Source organism: Esox lucius, chromosome 19, assembly GCF_011004845.1.
Source record: "Esox lucius isolate fEsoLuc1 chromosome 19, fEsoLuc1.pri, whole genome shotgun sequence".
In the NCBI taxonomy this organism is placed as follows: domain Eukaryota; kingdom Metazoa; phylum Chordata; class Actinopteri; order Esociformes; family Esocidae; genus Esox; species Esox lucius.
In genome coordinates this window covers 29,592,357-29,610,201 of record NC_047587.1, presented here as the reverse complement: position 1 = coordinate 29,610,201, position 17,845 = coordinate 29,592,357, and the positions used below count along the sequence as shown (strand labels likewise).

The 17,845-nt window shown below is 40.0% G+C and overlaps 1 protein-coding gene across 1 annotated transcript in view; it reads left to right on the top strand.

The window, feature by feature from the left end:
- Positions 1–17,845, top strand: part of LOC105018600 (cytosolic carboxypeptidase 4) — a 150,405-nt gene that overhangs the window by 38,342 nt on the left and 94,218 nt on the right. Inside the window, exons 8-12 of the mRNA XM_034288062.1 lie at positions 2,155–2,363; positions 2,634–2,793; positions 7,214–7,281; positions 8,420–8,536; positions 11,384–11,829. Coding sequence (XP_034143953.1) covers positions 2,155–2,363; positions 2,634–2,793; positions 7,214–7,281; positions 8,420–8,536; positions 11,384–11,829 — 1,000 coding nt within the window. The remainder of the gene's footprint in view (positions 1–2,154; positions 2,364–2,633; positions 2,794–7,213; positions 7,282–8,419; positions 8,537–11,383; positions 11,830–17,845) is intronic.

Here is a 17,845-nt window from a genome sequence, read left to right as displayed (position 1 = left end):
CTTCTCTTCAATTATGTAGATGTTGCAGTGCCCGCTAGACCTTCATTACCATACCAGTTGACCTAAAGGGCTTCACACTGTATTTTTCTGACACTGTTTTATACATACAGTTTTAGTAAATTGCTCCGCCAATTGGTATCAGTGTGGAGCCTTCATGCATTATAACACAGACTGCCCTTGTCTCATTTAGTAGTTTTTTTTGTCCCATCTCTATGGGATCAGTCTTCCTGCATTCCACACCTTCCACAAACATTTATCATTATGACACCAAATGGCATGTTTTTAGCACACTTTACCGTTTCAGTTTATTACAGCATTGTATTTAATGTTATTGTATTGCCTCTAAGTGCCAAAATAATGCGTGCTCATATTAAATGTCGGAATTACAATGCACACTGAAGCATGACATGATAGAAAAAAAGACCAGACAGTGTACATTGGAATTTGAATAGCTAATACAGCTGCTTGTGCTAAACATTTACCAAGACCCGAAGAACAAACAGGCTTGGGACTGCTGCAAATGTTTCATACCTTTTGTCTTTAACACTAAGGTGGTGTTGAATTCCCAAATTGATGCAAAGGTCACATGTGAATAAATATTTGCAAAGGATTTAAATGTCCCTCGTTACTTTAATCCATTTAGCCCTCAACCCTCTGCTCTCTGCTGGACATATGATTTATAGAATGCTTTGCCTTCAGTTAGGCTTTGCCAAATTATCATTGAAGATTAGTAGGGGATGTTCAGAGAGGTAGTCAAACGATGCCAACACCCGAAAGTGTTTCACATTCAAGTTTATTTAATTTGATTGTGCTTCAGTGAATGCATGCTGAAGTAAATGCATGCAAGCTTTTGGAGTCTTAAGAGCTACTGTATGATAAAAGCTTAGCCTGCAGTTATGTTTCACATGTTAAGTGAATGTAATGTTTTAAGTATTTCTGATCTTGAATCTCATGCTATGCACAATGCAATATGTCCAAAGAAAAGGTTGCTTGCTATGTCAATATTACTCACTGCACATCAGATCAAGATCTTTATATCACCACTATGGGCAAGATAAATATGCCAAGAATGGATTGTCAACCACAGCCACTCAATAAGGCTAATAATACTATAACACGACTATAACTACTGATTTATGTACATTGAAACCCATACTAACCCAACATTTCTACAGTCCCCAAGCCTAGAAACATTAACAGGGAAACACTACATATTTGATAAAGATAGCTTCCCAGAAGTTAATGAGTTACTGAATTGGCAAATACATTTTCATACACTTTGGTGAACAAATTACTTATGGTCTTGATCTGGGGGGTTTTGAGAGTCTTTTGGGAAGAAGTAGATTCTGCTCCCCCAAATGTTGTGATAGACAGTTTTTTTATATGGCCGTGTTTTATTGCAGCCATTCCTCTGCAGGTTAGGGAGAGTTGAAGATTTAGAAATTTAACTTCCTAAGCGCAGCAGTTCAGGTTATTCCGCTTCTTATCACAGCGTTCTCTCATTAGGGCAATATTGGTGGGTACAAATATCATACCCATCCAACCTCAGATGGTGCTAAGCCCCACCTGTGAGGACACCAAGGCACTGTTGGTGTGTTGTTATCAGGATTCAAACTCATGGACGCAATGAATGAGCTGGACTGTGAGGCAGTGATTTAGCTCATTGAACCTCTTGGAGCCTCTTGAAATTAGATTTCTTTTTTTATGTCTTTAGTATTTCTGTCTTCTTGCCTGATTCTTATATGTTAATAATCAAACACTTAAATTTAACAATTCATTTTGTAGCTTCGAAGAAAACGGTCATGAAATGCTTTATAGCGCTATCAAAACATTCACCCAAGCATGCAGTAAAATCCTATATATAGGAATTGCAAAGTGTGAAGAGACACACACACTTTACTTTTCCTTAGTTAGTATTGTTTTTTGTTCCTTTTTCATTTGTCTTTGGTTGCTTTGCTTTTCGCTCTTTACGGTGCCTTGCAAAAGTATTCCCCCCCCTGACCAGTTCTCAGAATTACAAATGCCGTTCTGTGACTGTATTTCTAAACCCCGACACCCCAAATGAATGATAGGAAGGTGACCGTGGCTTCCTGTTCCCGTTAGAGGCCGTTAATTTACGCGGATCCATACTAACTGAACGTGTCTTACTTTCAGTGGCCAACGTCAAGACTGCCGTGGCCAAGGGTTACGTTTCTGGCCTGCTGAGGCTGTACGAGGACTGGCACAACAAGGACACCGGCCATGAGGCCGTCCCCATCCGCCTGGCGCTGCTCCACTGCCTGCAGCAGGCCACCCACTGCCGGTTCGGCCGGGACGCGCTGGCGGCACACGGGGGCATGAGCCTCCTCTACCACTCCACGCAGGTAAACCTACTGGTCTCACGTGCTACCAGCTCTAATTGCTTGGTTACTTGAACGATGAATTCATCCGATCTTAAAGCTCTAATGATGTCGTCCTTTTATAATTGGTCTTGGTATTGTCTGGCAGTCGTGGCCGGCCCTCGCCAAGTTATTTCCGTCTAGTGCCGGAGCTTGACTGTAGTGCCGGACGGGGCTGCTAATGTGACGGAATACCAAGCCGGCAACAGCAGCGGTAATCTGGGATGTGACAGTGTTTGTGTTATTATTTTGAAGACCTGCCTGGCCAGTAAAGGTCTGGAGTCCCTGGTGGAGCCGGCTGTCCAGCTGATGAGGAAATGCTGTCCTAAATGTCCCCTTGCGCTGACCTCGGATCGCAGTGTTTATACCTTCGTCCTACCTGGGAGGCCCACTGAAACCCCCCCAGGACCCCAACGTAATGTTTATCTCCCTCTCCTTTCATCAGAGCGTCTCTGACCCACACCCGCACCCGTTGAATCTCTGTCTATTCCCCCCCCACTTTCTTTCTCTTTCTCCGTTTCTCCCTCCGTCTCTATCTCAGTCACTCAGATACTACTGTATAGGAGAGGCATGTGGCGTTTCTGTAAATCATAGAACAAGACGAGCAGCATTATTCCATTGAAAACACACTGCTAGTGACCTGCGGTGAAAACGACTTCCTTCCTTGTTTGTGTCATTTAGTGAGCTTAGGCTTGGTTACCCTGGCAACCTTCTGGCTGGGAGGCAGACTCTTTAGGTGCCCACCTAATGTCTGTTAGTGACGGGATACACTTCATCTGATCGGGCTACAAGCAGGCTGCAGCATATAAGAATGCAGGAGAGAACTGTGAGAACAGGATTAAACACTTGGCGATCCATCTGAAGGAAGGATAGAGGAATAACTTATGTACCAATGTGAGATTGTGCAGGTAGCTGAGCTATATAGGGGCTCAGGGCTCTTACATAGAGAACACTAAAAAGTCACTAAAGATTATTCTATTTATAGTACATCTAATCAGAGGAACCAGCCTGCTACATATACAGTAACCTCTGAAAAGATTGTCCTACAATTGTATGAAATAAACAAGGTAATGAGCTGTGTTTTAATTTCACAACATGTGCACTTCATTAAAGATTCAAGGGAATCAGCACTTGAAGATTCTCGACATCCTTCTGTCTATAGACTGCCATCTTCAATTCACACTATCGTTTTCAATGAGATTCTAGTCTGGAGACTGGAATGACTATTACAAAATGTTGATTTTATGGTCAATTAGCCATTTGTATGTGGATTCCAATGTGTGTTTGGGGTCATTGACTTGCAATAACACCCACTTGTGGACAGTTTACAGTCATGCTGAGGCAACCAGGATTTTGGTCAAAATAGCCTGGTACTGGGTAAACTATGGAGTTAGATGTTTCTCAATATTCGTAAATATATATTGAAAATGTGTGCGTATATTCATCACAACTCACAAATAAAAGTAGGATTTGTAAATGTGAAAAAATATTTTGTCAATAATAACATGATCTGTAAACATTTCCCAAATACAAATAAAATTTGTGAACATGTAAAAACATATTTCACAAATAAAACACAAATCTGTAAATACCTTTACAACTGTTGCATAACATTTACAAGTTTTGACTTAAATTTACAACCTTAAGATTATTTACAGATCTGAATTTCATATTTACACATTCTTTATACACATTTTCCTTCATTCGACAAGTTCTCGTGTGCGTGGTTTCAGTCAGAGGCCTGGCTTGGTGGGACTTGTGGAATATCCGGACTGGAGCCTGGTAGTTTGGAGTCTATAGGGAGCTAAGACACGTTTTTCCTGAAATGTGCATATAATGTTTATTTGTATAACAGCTTAACTAAAGTAATGAAGGTATCTAACCTAGGGTTGCCACAAATAAAATGCCCTGTCCCTTACAGAATCAATATGGGAAGTGATTTGTTTGGTGCACACCCTACTTTAAGCTTGGATTGACACGAAAAAGAAGAAAACCAAAAGAGTTTCATGAAACATAGCAGAGAAGTATTTAATCAGAATGACAGGCGAGTTGTCTGTCACTGAACGTCATCGTTGCCCTGGTTACAGAGACTCAGATGCACGGTAACATCACCAGTGCGGTTCTCTCAGATACACTAGTTGACAGAACTGTAAGCAGAAGATACGACTCTCCACACGCACGAGGTGTATGTGTTTGTGTGAGGGAAGTGTAACCAATATAACCAAGTCACTTTTATTTATATAGCACATTTACAAACAACAGGAGTTGACCCAAAGTGCTTTACAGTCAAGGCAGATGGATTAACATCTGCCTCAAAACAGGTATAAGTGCAGGCGCTGGAACAAACGTTTTGGACGGGCTTTTGATTTCCATGGACGGGCACATTTGTCCTACTTGTCAACATAGAATAGTAGCTAAAGCACGATGGACGGAAGGCAAATAATCTTTGCACGCATGACTTGCTGGGGCTCAATACTAGCAAAATACACAGCTGTCAATCAAAGTTGAAAGCTTTAGTAATTGCAGTAGTTACACATTCTTTGTAGCTTAGTGATCACATCACTTAAAGCACATCTTCGATCGCATTTGCAGATGAAGGCAAGAGAGCTAGCCTACATTCCCAGCAGTAATTAGTGAAGTACAGTATTGGGAAGCATCTTACCCAGACTTTTTTTGGGGGGCAAAGAATTCTTGCTGGGAGGCAATGCCCCGGTGCCATCGTGTCTGTATACATTAAAGGAATAATACATAAAAGGCAACAATACATAATATAATACAATAGTACATATGGAAAACATGACTGACAACAACAATTATGTAAAATCAAAGTAATACAATAACAAGTTAACAGAAATCGAATAAAACCAACAGCAGATTAAAACACAGTAAGATGACATAAAGAGTGGACTTGATAAAAACCAAGGGACATCGTCGGACTGAACTAAAAGCAAGAGAAACATGGTGTCTTTACATTTGATGCTAGAACAAACTTATGAGCACAAATTGTATAACCACTAACACTATCTAGATGTGTAAGACTCATACTGAATGAACCAAATACAGCTGTGCAAGTCAACAACATACCATTATCTAGTCAGTTGCGTCGTCAGGTTAGATACCTTTATTACTTTAGTTGAGCTACAGTAGCCATACTAGCTGGCTAGCTAGCCAACCAGATGTAGGCTGACATAACTAACTGTGGTTAAGTTAGTTGACTGAAGTCGAAAACACACTTGGCGCTTGGTGATGCAGTCAAATATTGTTATACAAAATAAACATTATACTCACATATCAAGAAAAACGTGTCCTAGCTCCCTATAGACTCCAATCTACCAGGCTCCAGTCCGGATTTTCCATAAGTTCCACCCAGCGAGCCCTCTGACTGAAACCACACACACACTTGTCGACCGAAGGAAAATGTGTCTTAAAAATTTGTCAAAATTTAATTCAGATCCGTAAATGAACTTGTTAATGTGTAGCAACAGTTGTAAATGTTTAACAGATTTGTGTTTTATTTGCAAAATGTTTTTACATATTCACACATTTTATTTATATTTGTGAAACATGTTTACATATTAACAGATAATGTTTTTATTTACAAACCCTATTTTTATTTGTGAGTTGTGAGGAATATACGCACAGATTATTTTGATATATTTACGAATATTGAGACACACCTAACTCCGGAGTAAACACTGTTATATGAAAGATTCTCAGACATATACAGTTTTTTCCCCCTTTATTTGGCTCATGCATTCTCACTCTGATTACAACTCCCTTTGAATGGTCAAAGAGACAAATGTAAATACATGGAGTTTGTTAAACAGCATTAACACATGGGTTAAAACTGGTACTTTGGTCAGATAACAATGAAATACAGCTCTTTGGCCAGACACACCAATGGAATGGTTAAGGTCAGTTCTCCAGTCTCAGCCTTTCTAGTGCTACCCTTACAGGGGGAAGCAGAACGTACTCAAAACAAGGGTGCAAATACCTTTGACGTTGGTGTTTCTTCTGAGAAATACAGTGTATCATTTCGTGATGTGATTTTGGTTGATTCCCTGGAATTCATAATGATGCACAATATATTACACATTTTGGAAAGTTAAAATATACCTCATTATCTGTGTGCCAGTAGTTTTTGGGGTGGCTATATGTTGAAATAGTGTCTCTCTTCAGTCACATCAACAGTGGGACACCTCCAGAATCTGTTAGAGGGCAGTGGGCCTTCCATGACCCTGCAGCTACCAATTCCACATGGACCTCTGCATAATGACCCTCCAAATTGAAATACCTTGATATGGTTGCGGTTGCTACAAGGCAGATTTCAGTTTGATATATTCCTAGCTTTTTCTGGGGGAATATTCTCTGAAGAGGTTCAGGCGTCTTTTTCCTTTTGTGAACCATCATTCTCTCCCCATCTGTCTGCTGACATAGCACTGACTTCATCTCTCTCAGCTGCCAGTCAAGTGAACAGTTTAAGTTAACTTAAACATAAAGATGAAAGGTCTACAGAAACAAAAGATCATGCAATTGTTTTTCAGGTACATTTCTGTAAAATCCATATGGTCCTTTTACAATATCGAAGATTCAACATTTAAAGCGTTCACATGATTAGTGATTGTGACACACAATAAGGTGCGTCTATTTGTTCTCGTCATTGCTACATGTTTGTATTTAGCGTTTTCCCTTTCACATATTAGTGCTGCACGCTTACATCCCATCAGACCAGGGCAGATGTCTCAGGGAGCAGTTTGTTTGATCCTACACAAATAGTTCAAAAGTCTGTCACATCTCGACTGTTACATAGTTGTCTCGTATTTTCCTTTTACCAGATGTCGGCTTCGAAGATGATAGTGACGACGATGCTGAGAATGAAGAGGCTGACTGTACCAAAGAATACGTGAGTGATTTTTGCTCCACACACACACACACACACACACACACACACACACACACACACTGTAGTCATGCACACACACGTACGTGCGCACACTCACTAAAGCACTCACGCACAGACACACTCGCATGGACACTGTCGCAATCTGACGTGCAATGTTCCTCGGTAATTTCCCCTAAATGAGTCAAATTGGAGCGCATTTGACTGATCCATTACTTCTCAAAAGGCTTGTCGGAAGAAGATGGTCTGTGCGTGCTGTGAGTTTGACGTGAAGAGTTTCCGTCATGCCGTCGCGTTAAATTACAGGGCCTGGGATGCAGGCGTAAATCAATGCCATCACCACTCCGCCGCGTTCGCAGTTCAAGCACACTGGGAAGAAGATATTCTGGAGCCCCTATTACCCTCCCACCTCCTAACATATTTATTTCATGCAACGCGGCCTCCTCCGATGTGGCCAGGGGCTAGGGTCACAGCGTGGCTGTTGGTGAATTGCAACATTTGGCATGCGGAAACTCTTACTTGTTGAGGACAGATGAAGGGGGAGGATGGAAGAGCCACGGTATCAGAGCCATGCTGACTCACACCAGCGGGCACATCCATTATCTGACACATTTGTGTATGTAGAGCAGCGGGAATGTTGTGCTTCACTGGGTCGTTCCTGTCTTTGAGACAGAGTGCTGCGCGCTGGTTAGCGGTTAGCATCCGGCCCCCGCTGTAGGACGCGGGGGTCCTTAAAAATAGATACTGTCCTTAAATGGCTCCACACACACTATTTGGCACATCTCGCCCCTGGACCGACTGGATGACGGACGCTTCGAGTGCGGTATAGTGGGCCTACGTGACCGAGGAAGGATTTGCGTCAGTTAATGAGGTGGATGCCAGCTACGTCTGACTCCAGTCTCCTCCTGGTGGGGTCACAAGGTCAAAGGTTAGGCGTATTCATGATTTAACCTGTGTATACCCGGCAGATGAGTTGGGGTTTTCCAGTGCTCACAAACACAACAGAGGTCATGTCTGAAGGTGCGTGGTGATGCTCTGATGCAGTGGACACAGCTCTGCTCCATCTAAATGTGTGTGTGTGTGTGTGTGTGTGCACGTGCGTGCGGTCCTGCATATGCATGTATGTGAACGGCCCCGGCAGGATGATGACCTGGAGTCAGACGTAAACAAACTGCGGTCCAGGCCTGAGCTTGACAGGCCTCTGGAGCAGCTGGGTCAATACGTCAGACTGTGTCCTGAACTCCAGCATGACTTCCAGGTAAACATCTGCTTCCCCGTGCCAAACCCCTTCAGCTCCCATCACACAGCTGAGGTCCACTGTCCCGCATCGCAGACACACACCACCCTTCGGCAGCTGATATCCATAACTGTTTGTTCAATGGGACTGTGTTTTCCCCTGGTTTCTGCCCCCGAATCTATTTTCTAAGTCCATGTAAGAGCTGACCCTGTTGAGGAGCTAGAGGTTTGTGCTACTCTGCCAAACCTGGGAAGGGGTCTGACTGTGACCGTCTGATAGCTGGTGGCAGGTTGCAACAGCCACTCTGACGATACTCAAGGTGAACATGGTGTTAACTGTTCATAGAGTGGGACTTTTGGAAAACAGTGCCTGCGGATGAGGAAGACACTGAGATTTTAAATGTTTTTTCAAATGTTTTATGTAAATAATGAGACAGTATTATTAATTCCACATTAACATTAAACGTAGGATTGTCAGGCCAGTTAGTGATCCTGCCACATTCTAGTTAGATTTTTTTTCCACTTCCCCAGGGTCGTATGAATTGTTTGTCTCATACGGCTTGGGGATCATTTCATTTAGCATATGACAATTACGGGAAGTCTCTCTGTACAGTAGCCTGCTCCTTTCAAATGCAGACAGATGCCATAATGTGACAGATACAACTTTGTGATCTATCTAACACTCAAGGGGAAATTAGGAATGAGTGGATTGTATCTGGTTTATGATTATCTGTGAAACAATGCTATGATAAATGAGTAGTATGTATGGCGTTGCCAGACAATAAATGACCAACCACTTAGCGTTGGACTGGTCAGAAGTCACTGGCCACTGTACCAGGAGACATCCAGCAATCGTGTGCAAAGCTAACAATATGCTAATTTCAAAACAGTCTTAGAAATGTTTTTCATGAGTTGTTCTGACTCTGGGCATGTAGAAAAATGACCTACATACTGAAAGCAGACCCCAAGATTTTCTTTAGATTGTTGATGAGTTGGGCCAATTGAAATGCCAACAAGCCTGTGGGAGACTATCTGTTCCTGCTGCTCCTCTCCTCCTTGTGCAGCTGTCTTAATTTCAATGATATCAAAAGATTAACTGCCTCTGCTGGAAAATACTTCTTCCCCAATTAATTTGCGGCTGTCTCTCTCACTACTGATGTGGGTATTCTGCATGCCATGAAACAACAAGACAATTAGTTCCCAGAATGCCCTTCTTCAGAGGAGGGATAGCAGAGGTAGAGATTACACAGAAAGGTGTAATACATTTTACATTGATTGTTGACACAAAATAACAACAATTTAGTGTGCCTTCATTTGATTTTAGTTCAAATTCTATGTAGAAATATTGACTTTGAACAGATCACAGGGGAAGATCATTTTCTCTGAACAATATATTGTTTTTGAAAAAGAGAAAAATCGTTGCAGCTCAGTGCTCAGTCAGGCGATATGAAATAGGCAGAACTTTACTTAAGTTTCTTTCTTTTTTTGGCCAAGATATTCACATCTATTATTGAAGTAATAAATATGAAAAGGTTTCCATGTAGCGAGGTTGTCTCATATGCTGATCTTCCTGATCAAACAAACCATAACTATGAACCTGTGCATTGTACCTTGACACAGTATGCAACTCCCACAGTAATATAACCATGGCTCATTTATAAAACCTCAATCTGACAAGGGATAGCCTGTTTCATTATACTGTATATTTCCTAGCTTCTAAGACTTGGGAGTCTAAAATATAGAGTATCCCTGCCCTGAGGACTATAGTGGAGTAGTATGGGAGTGGAGGTCCTAGGCAAACATGGAAGTCTTCTATAAGGAGACTGCAGCTTGCTTTGATCTGTACTGCTTGTGTAACACCTCTCAATGATACCCAGGGTGTCCATTACCCAGTGTTATCCCAGGATCTTCAATACAACCACACTCCTGGTAACAGGGCATTCCTCTGATGGCGTCTACGGTTATTAGAAGACATCAGAAGTCAAGAGCTGGGTTTCATTCGGCACCTGCATAATACCTACGGTTTAATCAAGAGAGAGGCTAATGACGATGATGATGATGGTGATGAGGTTCTGGAAATTGCTAACAACAACATGGTCATGTTTTTACCAGTCCCTTTTCATTTGCTCGATTTTGTAATCAAATTGACCCTGGAGATCCTATCTACAGTCTCCTGTTTTTTCATTTGAAATGAAATGAATAAGTCACATTCAAATTCTTCGAGCATATTTGAGTTGATATGCTATTTAGTTTCAATTTGTTTGGCACAGCACACGTTGCTTTGTTGAGTGTACGTAACCAAACATGCATTATTAAAGCCCAGGAAGAATGATGCCTTCAACCTCTTCCCTGAAACCGCTACCCAGCTTTGACTGCATAGCATTCAGAGTAATCAGTCTCTTGTATGTTTCTCAGCATCTCTCTCTCATTCTGTCTCTCATTCTCTCTCTTTCTCTTTCAGCTTCAGTGAGATCCAGAGTATTCAGCATTTATAAATATCCATTGGTATTCATTTGTGCTGTGCTTTTAATGTTAATGATATTCAAATGAAGTAAATCAGCAAGTAATGCAAAACAAACAGAGAAAACCTCTCACAACTTCTGGTTGGGTTTGGATAACTGCTGAGTAATGTTTCAAAAACACAGTAAAAATCAGGTTTTCTACACATTTCCACAAGCTTTGATGGTCCATTCATGCTTGTGCATTTGAACGAAACCTGTTGACACACAGTTTTTAATAGGTTCTCAAGCTTTAAGAAAACATGCTCCTCGTTCATTGTTGTATTCATAGAACCGCTTTACATATTTTCTGTAAATGTATAGTTAAGTTATGAAATGTTCTCCATGAAACTGTTTTACGTGTCTTTTAGGACTTGGACTCAGGCTCAGAGGTAGACGACAGCTCAGATGAGGAGGATCTTCTCAAAGGGGACTTTTGGAACGACAGACGATCCACAGTGACTCACAGAGATTCTCCGTCCCGTTCACCTGTCGACCACACGGCCTCAACCGCAGAGGACGGAGACCGGGACGTGAAAGGAGAACCTGCTGAGATCCACCTTCAGGCGCGGGACTTGCACAGCCACTTCCTGTCGAGCTCTGGGCTGAAGCCCGACGGCCACCCCAGCATGGTTGACAGGCTGCTGGAGAAACACGGCGCCTGCATCCCTCACCATGAACCACGTCTGTACGCCGCAGCAGCTGCGCTAACCAAGTCCATCCCCGGGTACTCCATCTTAGCCTTCCCTGACTTCTGGGGTCATCTCCCTCCACAGAGTAAAGAGCCAATGGCAGGAAGGAAACCCAATGTGCAACGGTAGGTAGATGACATAATGCGGAATGCGGAAAATGCCATGGGAAACAGAAATTATACGACTGGTGTAGATCAGGCCAACTAAATTGCAGTGATTGATGAGTGTGCGAATGATTGGGCGATTTTGATGTATTCATCACAGCATGACAGGAGGCCTCGTCTCACTGGGGTACTAACACGTTACACCCACTTCATTTGCATAAATCCCATTAGAACAAGGAGTTTATGGAGCATGTTATAAGTATGTTAGGAAGCAAGATGTCAAATACAGGCCTGATTCTTATGCTACCTCTGTCTGCTATCGCTCTTCTCTGTCACACATTGCACATAACTGATAGCATTCATCCCGCCAATTGTCTTGGTTTAATTTCATCTTTGATGTGTGCCACCTTTAGAAACTGGTTGATGAAAGCAGGCTTCTGGAAGTAAATGACAGAATAATTTATAAGAAGACACAGACATGGCCGTTTTTTTCTGTCATTTTTCTTTTACTGAAAATAACTATTGTGGCTTAACCATCTGACAACATTTGCTGAATTAAGTCAATGTTACGGTTTAACCTTGATCTTGGACACCCTTTACTGAAACTAACTATTGGGGCTTAACCATCTGACAACATTTGCTGAATTAAGTCAGTGTTACGGTTTAACCTTGATCTTGGACACCCTTTACTGAAACTAACTTATTGCTGTGGACAAACCATCTGCTATTCCTACATATCTTTTTGTTTTTGACTGCCACAATATTGTGTTACTTCTGATTCACATTAAGTGTCTTTATCACTGTTAAACATAGCATGGTATTGAAGCAACCTGCTACGTGTGTATATATATATATATATATTTGTGTATGTACAGTATTTTGTATTATATCTTTTTAGGCGTGTTTTGTCATATTTTACCATGTTAATGACAAAGCATTATGGGTGCTACATTTCAGTTTTTTCATTTATTCTGGTTCTTGTGCGAACTGTAAGGTACCATTCGTCTTGGTAACAATTACATGTATTGTTACAGTCCTAAATGCTTTGGTTATTATGTATGTTTCTGAAGCTGATAATATTGATTCAGGATCAAATGCTTCAGTATTTCAGATATAAAATACATATTGAAGAAGCTTTAACCTCTCGCTTGTCGTTATCACAGGCGCTTCAAGTTAATTATTCTGTCAGGACACATGATTTTTTCAGTCTTCTTCATTCTGCTTTCCTCTTCTGAAGTCAGTCAACCCAAATGCATTCTAGAGTGCCAACTGTTTATTAAACACTCATTCAGTAATCTAATGAGGTTATGTGGCAGGGCCTGGACCAGAACTTGTTTTCCTAGAGAACTTTTTCCAGGTGCAAATAGCAGATTGTGTGGAAAGTACGTTTATTTCATTCATTTCACAGTTCATTGGGTTCACCCTGTGGAGAGATAAGTTTGTTACCTTTATTTAGTGTCTTATTCTCTGAAAAATACATTTTTTGGGACTTAAAATGTTTGACAGCCTGTGACATTTAGGTTGCACGGATGCAGTTTTGTCCAGCACTTCACTTTCCACAATCTGTGTCCACATTAACAAGCCCTGAATACTTTTAAATTCAACTCTCGCCAGAACAAGTCTCATTTCATTTCCTGGACCCTTTTTTTTAATGTATATATTGCTGATTAAGTGGGCCTGCCACCGGCTGTTCTCTGGCTTCAGGACCCAGTAGGGCGGAAAACGGGCCGGTGGTGCTCTTCAGGCATGCAGATCAGACAGCCACGCCCACAGGCTTCATGTGGCCTGTGTTCGCCTGTGGCGTCCTGGTGGATCTCCCAGACGTCCTCGTCTCCCCTGCTGTGCGGTATTGTTCAGTGTATGAGAGCAGAGGAAGGAGGGGCAAAGGTGGATCCTGTAGCTGCAATTCAGACTTCACTCCAGCCCCGCCTTTGTAATTGTGTATGCAGAGAGAGAGTCCAGGGAATGGCTGTCTGATACACTGGCCCTCTGAGCCCTGTGAAGTGGGGATTTTGCGAGGTACCTTGAGAAGGCGGCGGTGGGAGAGTCAGTGGAGACCGTGCCCTTGTGTCTCTCTCCTGATACCGAGGAGGATATTTCTGGGTCTACCGTGGTGCTGATTCACCACTCCACAACACACAGCAGCCAGGTCTGCAGGGTTTCAAGACATTTAACTCTTTCAGTTTAGTTCCAAAAATGTCCAGTCAAATTGCCTCAAACCTTTGCATAGCTCGTTTAGGCTGACTTACTGTGTTTATGAACTTGGTGACATGCTTTAGATCATGGGTTCTCAAACCTCTCGTCAGGGATCAGCAGTTGTTCAATGTTTTTGAACTTCTCCAGCGCTAGCACACCCAATTCAGCTTGCAAACTGATTATCACTCCCTTGATTAGGCGTATCCGGTGAGGTGGTTCAGGGCTACGACAAAAATGTGAAATGTCTGTCGGTCCCCAAGGAGAGGTTTGAAAACATGCTTTAGACTACATAATGTTTAACTCTCTAACATGCTTTAGACTACATAATGTTTAACTCTCTAACATGCTTAGACTACATAATGTTTAACTCTCTAACATGCTTTAGACTACATAATGTTTAACTCTCTAACATGCTTAGACTACATAATGTTTAACTCTCTAAAAATGCTTTAGACTACATAATGTTTAACTCTCTAAAAATGCTTTAGACTACATAATGTTTAACTCTCTAAAAATGCTTTAGACTACATAATGTTTAACTCTCTAACATGCTTTAGACTACATAATGTTTAACTCTCTAAAAATGCTTTAGACTACATAATGTTTAACTCTCTAATATGCTTTAGACTACATAATGTTTAACTCTCTAACATGCTTTAGACTACATAATGTTTAACTCTCTAAAAATGCTTTAGACTACATAATGTTTAACTCTCTAATATGCTTTAGACTACATAATGTTTAACTCTCTAACATGCTTAGACTACATAATGTTTAACTCTCTAACATGCTTTAGACTACATAATGTTTAACTCTCTAAAAATGCTTTAGACTACATAATGTTTAACTCTCTAATATGCTTTAGACTACATAATGTTTAACTCTCTAACATGCTTAGACTACATAATGTTTAACTCTCTAACATGCTTTAGACTACATAATGTTTAACTCTCTAAAAATGCTTTAGACTACATAATGTTTAACTCTCTAACATGCTTTAGACTACATAATGTTTAACTCTCTAATATGCTTTAGACTACATAATGTTTAACTCTCTAAAAATGCTTTAGACTACATAATGTTTAACTCTCTAATATGCTTTAGACTACATAATGTTTAACTCTCTAACATGCTTTAGACTACATAATGTTTAACTATCTAACATGCTTTAGACTGCATAATGTTTAACTCTCTAAAAATGCTTTAGACTACATAATGTTTAACTCTCTAACATGCTTTAGACTACATAATGTTTAACTCTCTAACATGCTTTAGACTACATAATGTTTAACTCTCTAACATGCTTAGACTACATAATGTTTAACTCTCTAACATGCTTTAGACTACATAATGTTTAACTCTCTAACATGCTTTAGACTACATAATGTTTAACTCTCTAACATGCTTTAGACTACATAATGTTTAACTCTCTAACATGCTTTAGACTACATAATGTTTAACTATCTAACATGCTTTAGACTGCATAATGTTTAACTCTCTAACATGCTTTAGACTACATAATGTTTAACTCTCAAAAAATGCTTTAGACTACATAATGTTTAACTCTCTAACATGCTTTAGACTACATCATGTTTAACTCTCTAACATGCTTTAGATTATATTATGTTAAATTCAAATTTTTTATTACACAATGTTTACTTACACATTGCAATTACAAAACAATATTCTTCTTTATTCTATCCATACTAGTCTCTCAAATAGTTTTCCTTCCTCAAATATGTCACCTTTTCCAGAATATCCTTACATCTACGCCTTTGTCCTTTCATGAGCAACTGGACTCTTATCAACCCATTCTTCTGGGATTATAAAACACACAGGATAGGTTAAAAAGGAACACCTCTGCCAATCAAAGTTGGAAGGAGGACTGTTATGTCTCGCTATTGTGCCACTAACATTTCCTCTGTAACATTTTGACTCGACAACATCGTACAGCTGGCTTAGAATGGAGCTTGAGGATTACCACCCTTGTTCAATAGGCACTGTAATCATGTCCCCTGTCAGTCTAGAGAAATCACTTTAGAATTATAATCCCATTATACATAGCACCCACTGTATTTGGAAACAAATTAAGGGTCGTTTTGACCTCAGACCAATGTCATTAATTCTCCAGATACCGAGAAACCCCTTCTTTGCCCCTTCTAACCTTGCTAATACAGATGAGAAAAAGACGGAGGAACCTGGGGATTCGTAACATATTAGATTTATACTGAGAAGGAGCCTTTACATTCTTTAATTGGCTGAAAGAAACCTATAACCTTCCCAGAAAATGTTTTATAAAAAATTACTGTTTTGATCAAGACTCACTATTGTTTATTCTGAGAGTTTCAGAGATTCTAAACCACATCTTATTTCTTGTGGCCTGATTTTGGGGAATTTATTTTAGATGTTATTGAAAAATAATGAGGTCCCATCAACTACACTACGACTTGGCAAATTGGCAAACACCAAAAAGCCTATGTTTAGAAATCTGACATTTGCAGAGCAACAATTTAACCGATTTGAAGATGGGGCAGCCTAACGTCTCCTGTTTGGAACATTGTGCCTCATTCTATGTTATGCCTTTGCGAACGTTTGTGTGTTTAATAAAATATACAAATTACAGATTACATAATATTTAACTCAGTTAGAGTATAGCAGGCTGTAGATTAGTGTTTAACTCACTGACCATATAACAGGCTATACAGGAGATTATATCAGGTTCACTCTGTAATCTATAACCTATTATAGTCTGTGAGTTAAACATTGTTATCTTAGTGTCAGTTAAACTATAACAGGCTATATATGACATCATATTTAGCTCTGGGATTCTATATGAGAGTATGGATTACATAATGTTTAAGTAATTGGGATTGGGCATCATATCATGCTTTAGTTAAGTGTTTACCTAACAGAGATTGTCAGTGACATGACATGCATAAATTGACAGTGTTTAACTCAGTCTGATGTCATAATCTGCTTTATATTACATAATGTTTAACACAGTGTGATGTCATAACCTGCTTTGTATTACATAATGTTTAACTCAGTCTGATGTCATAACCTGCTTTAGATTACATAAAGTTTAACTCAGTCAGATGTAATAACCTGCTTTATATTGCATAATGTTTAACTCAGTCAGATGTATAATCTGCTTTATATTACATAATGTTTAACTTAGTCAGATGTATAATCTGCTTTATATTACATAATGTTTAACTCAGCCAGATGTAATAACCTGCTTTATATTACATAATGTTTAACTCAGTCAGTTGTCATAACCTGCTTTATATTACATACTGTTTAACTCAGTCAGATGTCATAACCTGCTTTATATTACATAATGTTTAACATATTCAGATGTAATAACCTGCGTCAGATTATCAGTACAAGCCCATTTAGAGTAATTCAAGCAAAATACCGTCTACATATTTATTAGGGTAATTAAAAAATTATAGTTAAAAATGAATAATTAGTTGTGTATTACTGTGCATTGTACTGTTTTATTGACAGTACTTGTGTAGTACTATGTATTGTACTGTATTATTAAGAGTAGTTGTCTAGTTCAGTGTTACTGAGAAGCAGTTTTGTAGTACTTTTATTAAAGATAAACAGATGTTCTGTTGTAATCTAAACATAACAAGCATACATTCATACAATTCTACATAGTACTGTGTTATTGAAGAGAAGTTGTGCAGTGCTGTGTTGTTGAGAGTGGTTGTGTAGTACTGTGTTATTGAAGAGAGGTTGTGCAGTGCTGTGTTGTTGAGAGTGGTTGTGTAGTACTGTGTTATTGAAGAGAAGTTGTGCAGTGCTGTGTTGTTGAGAGTGGTTGTGTAGTACT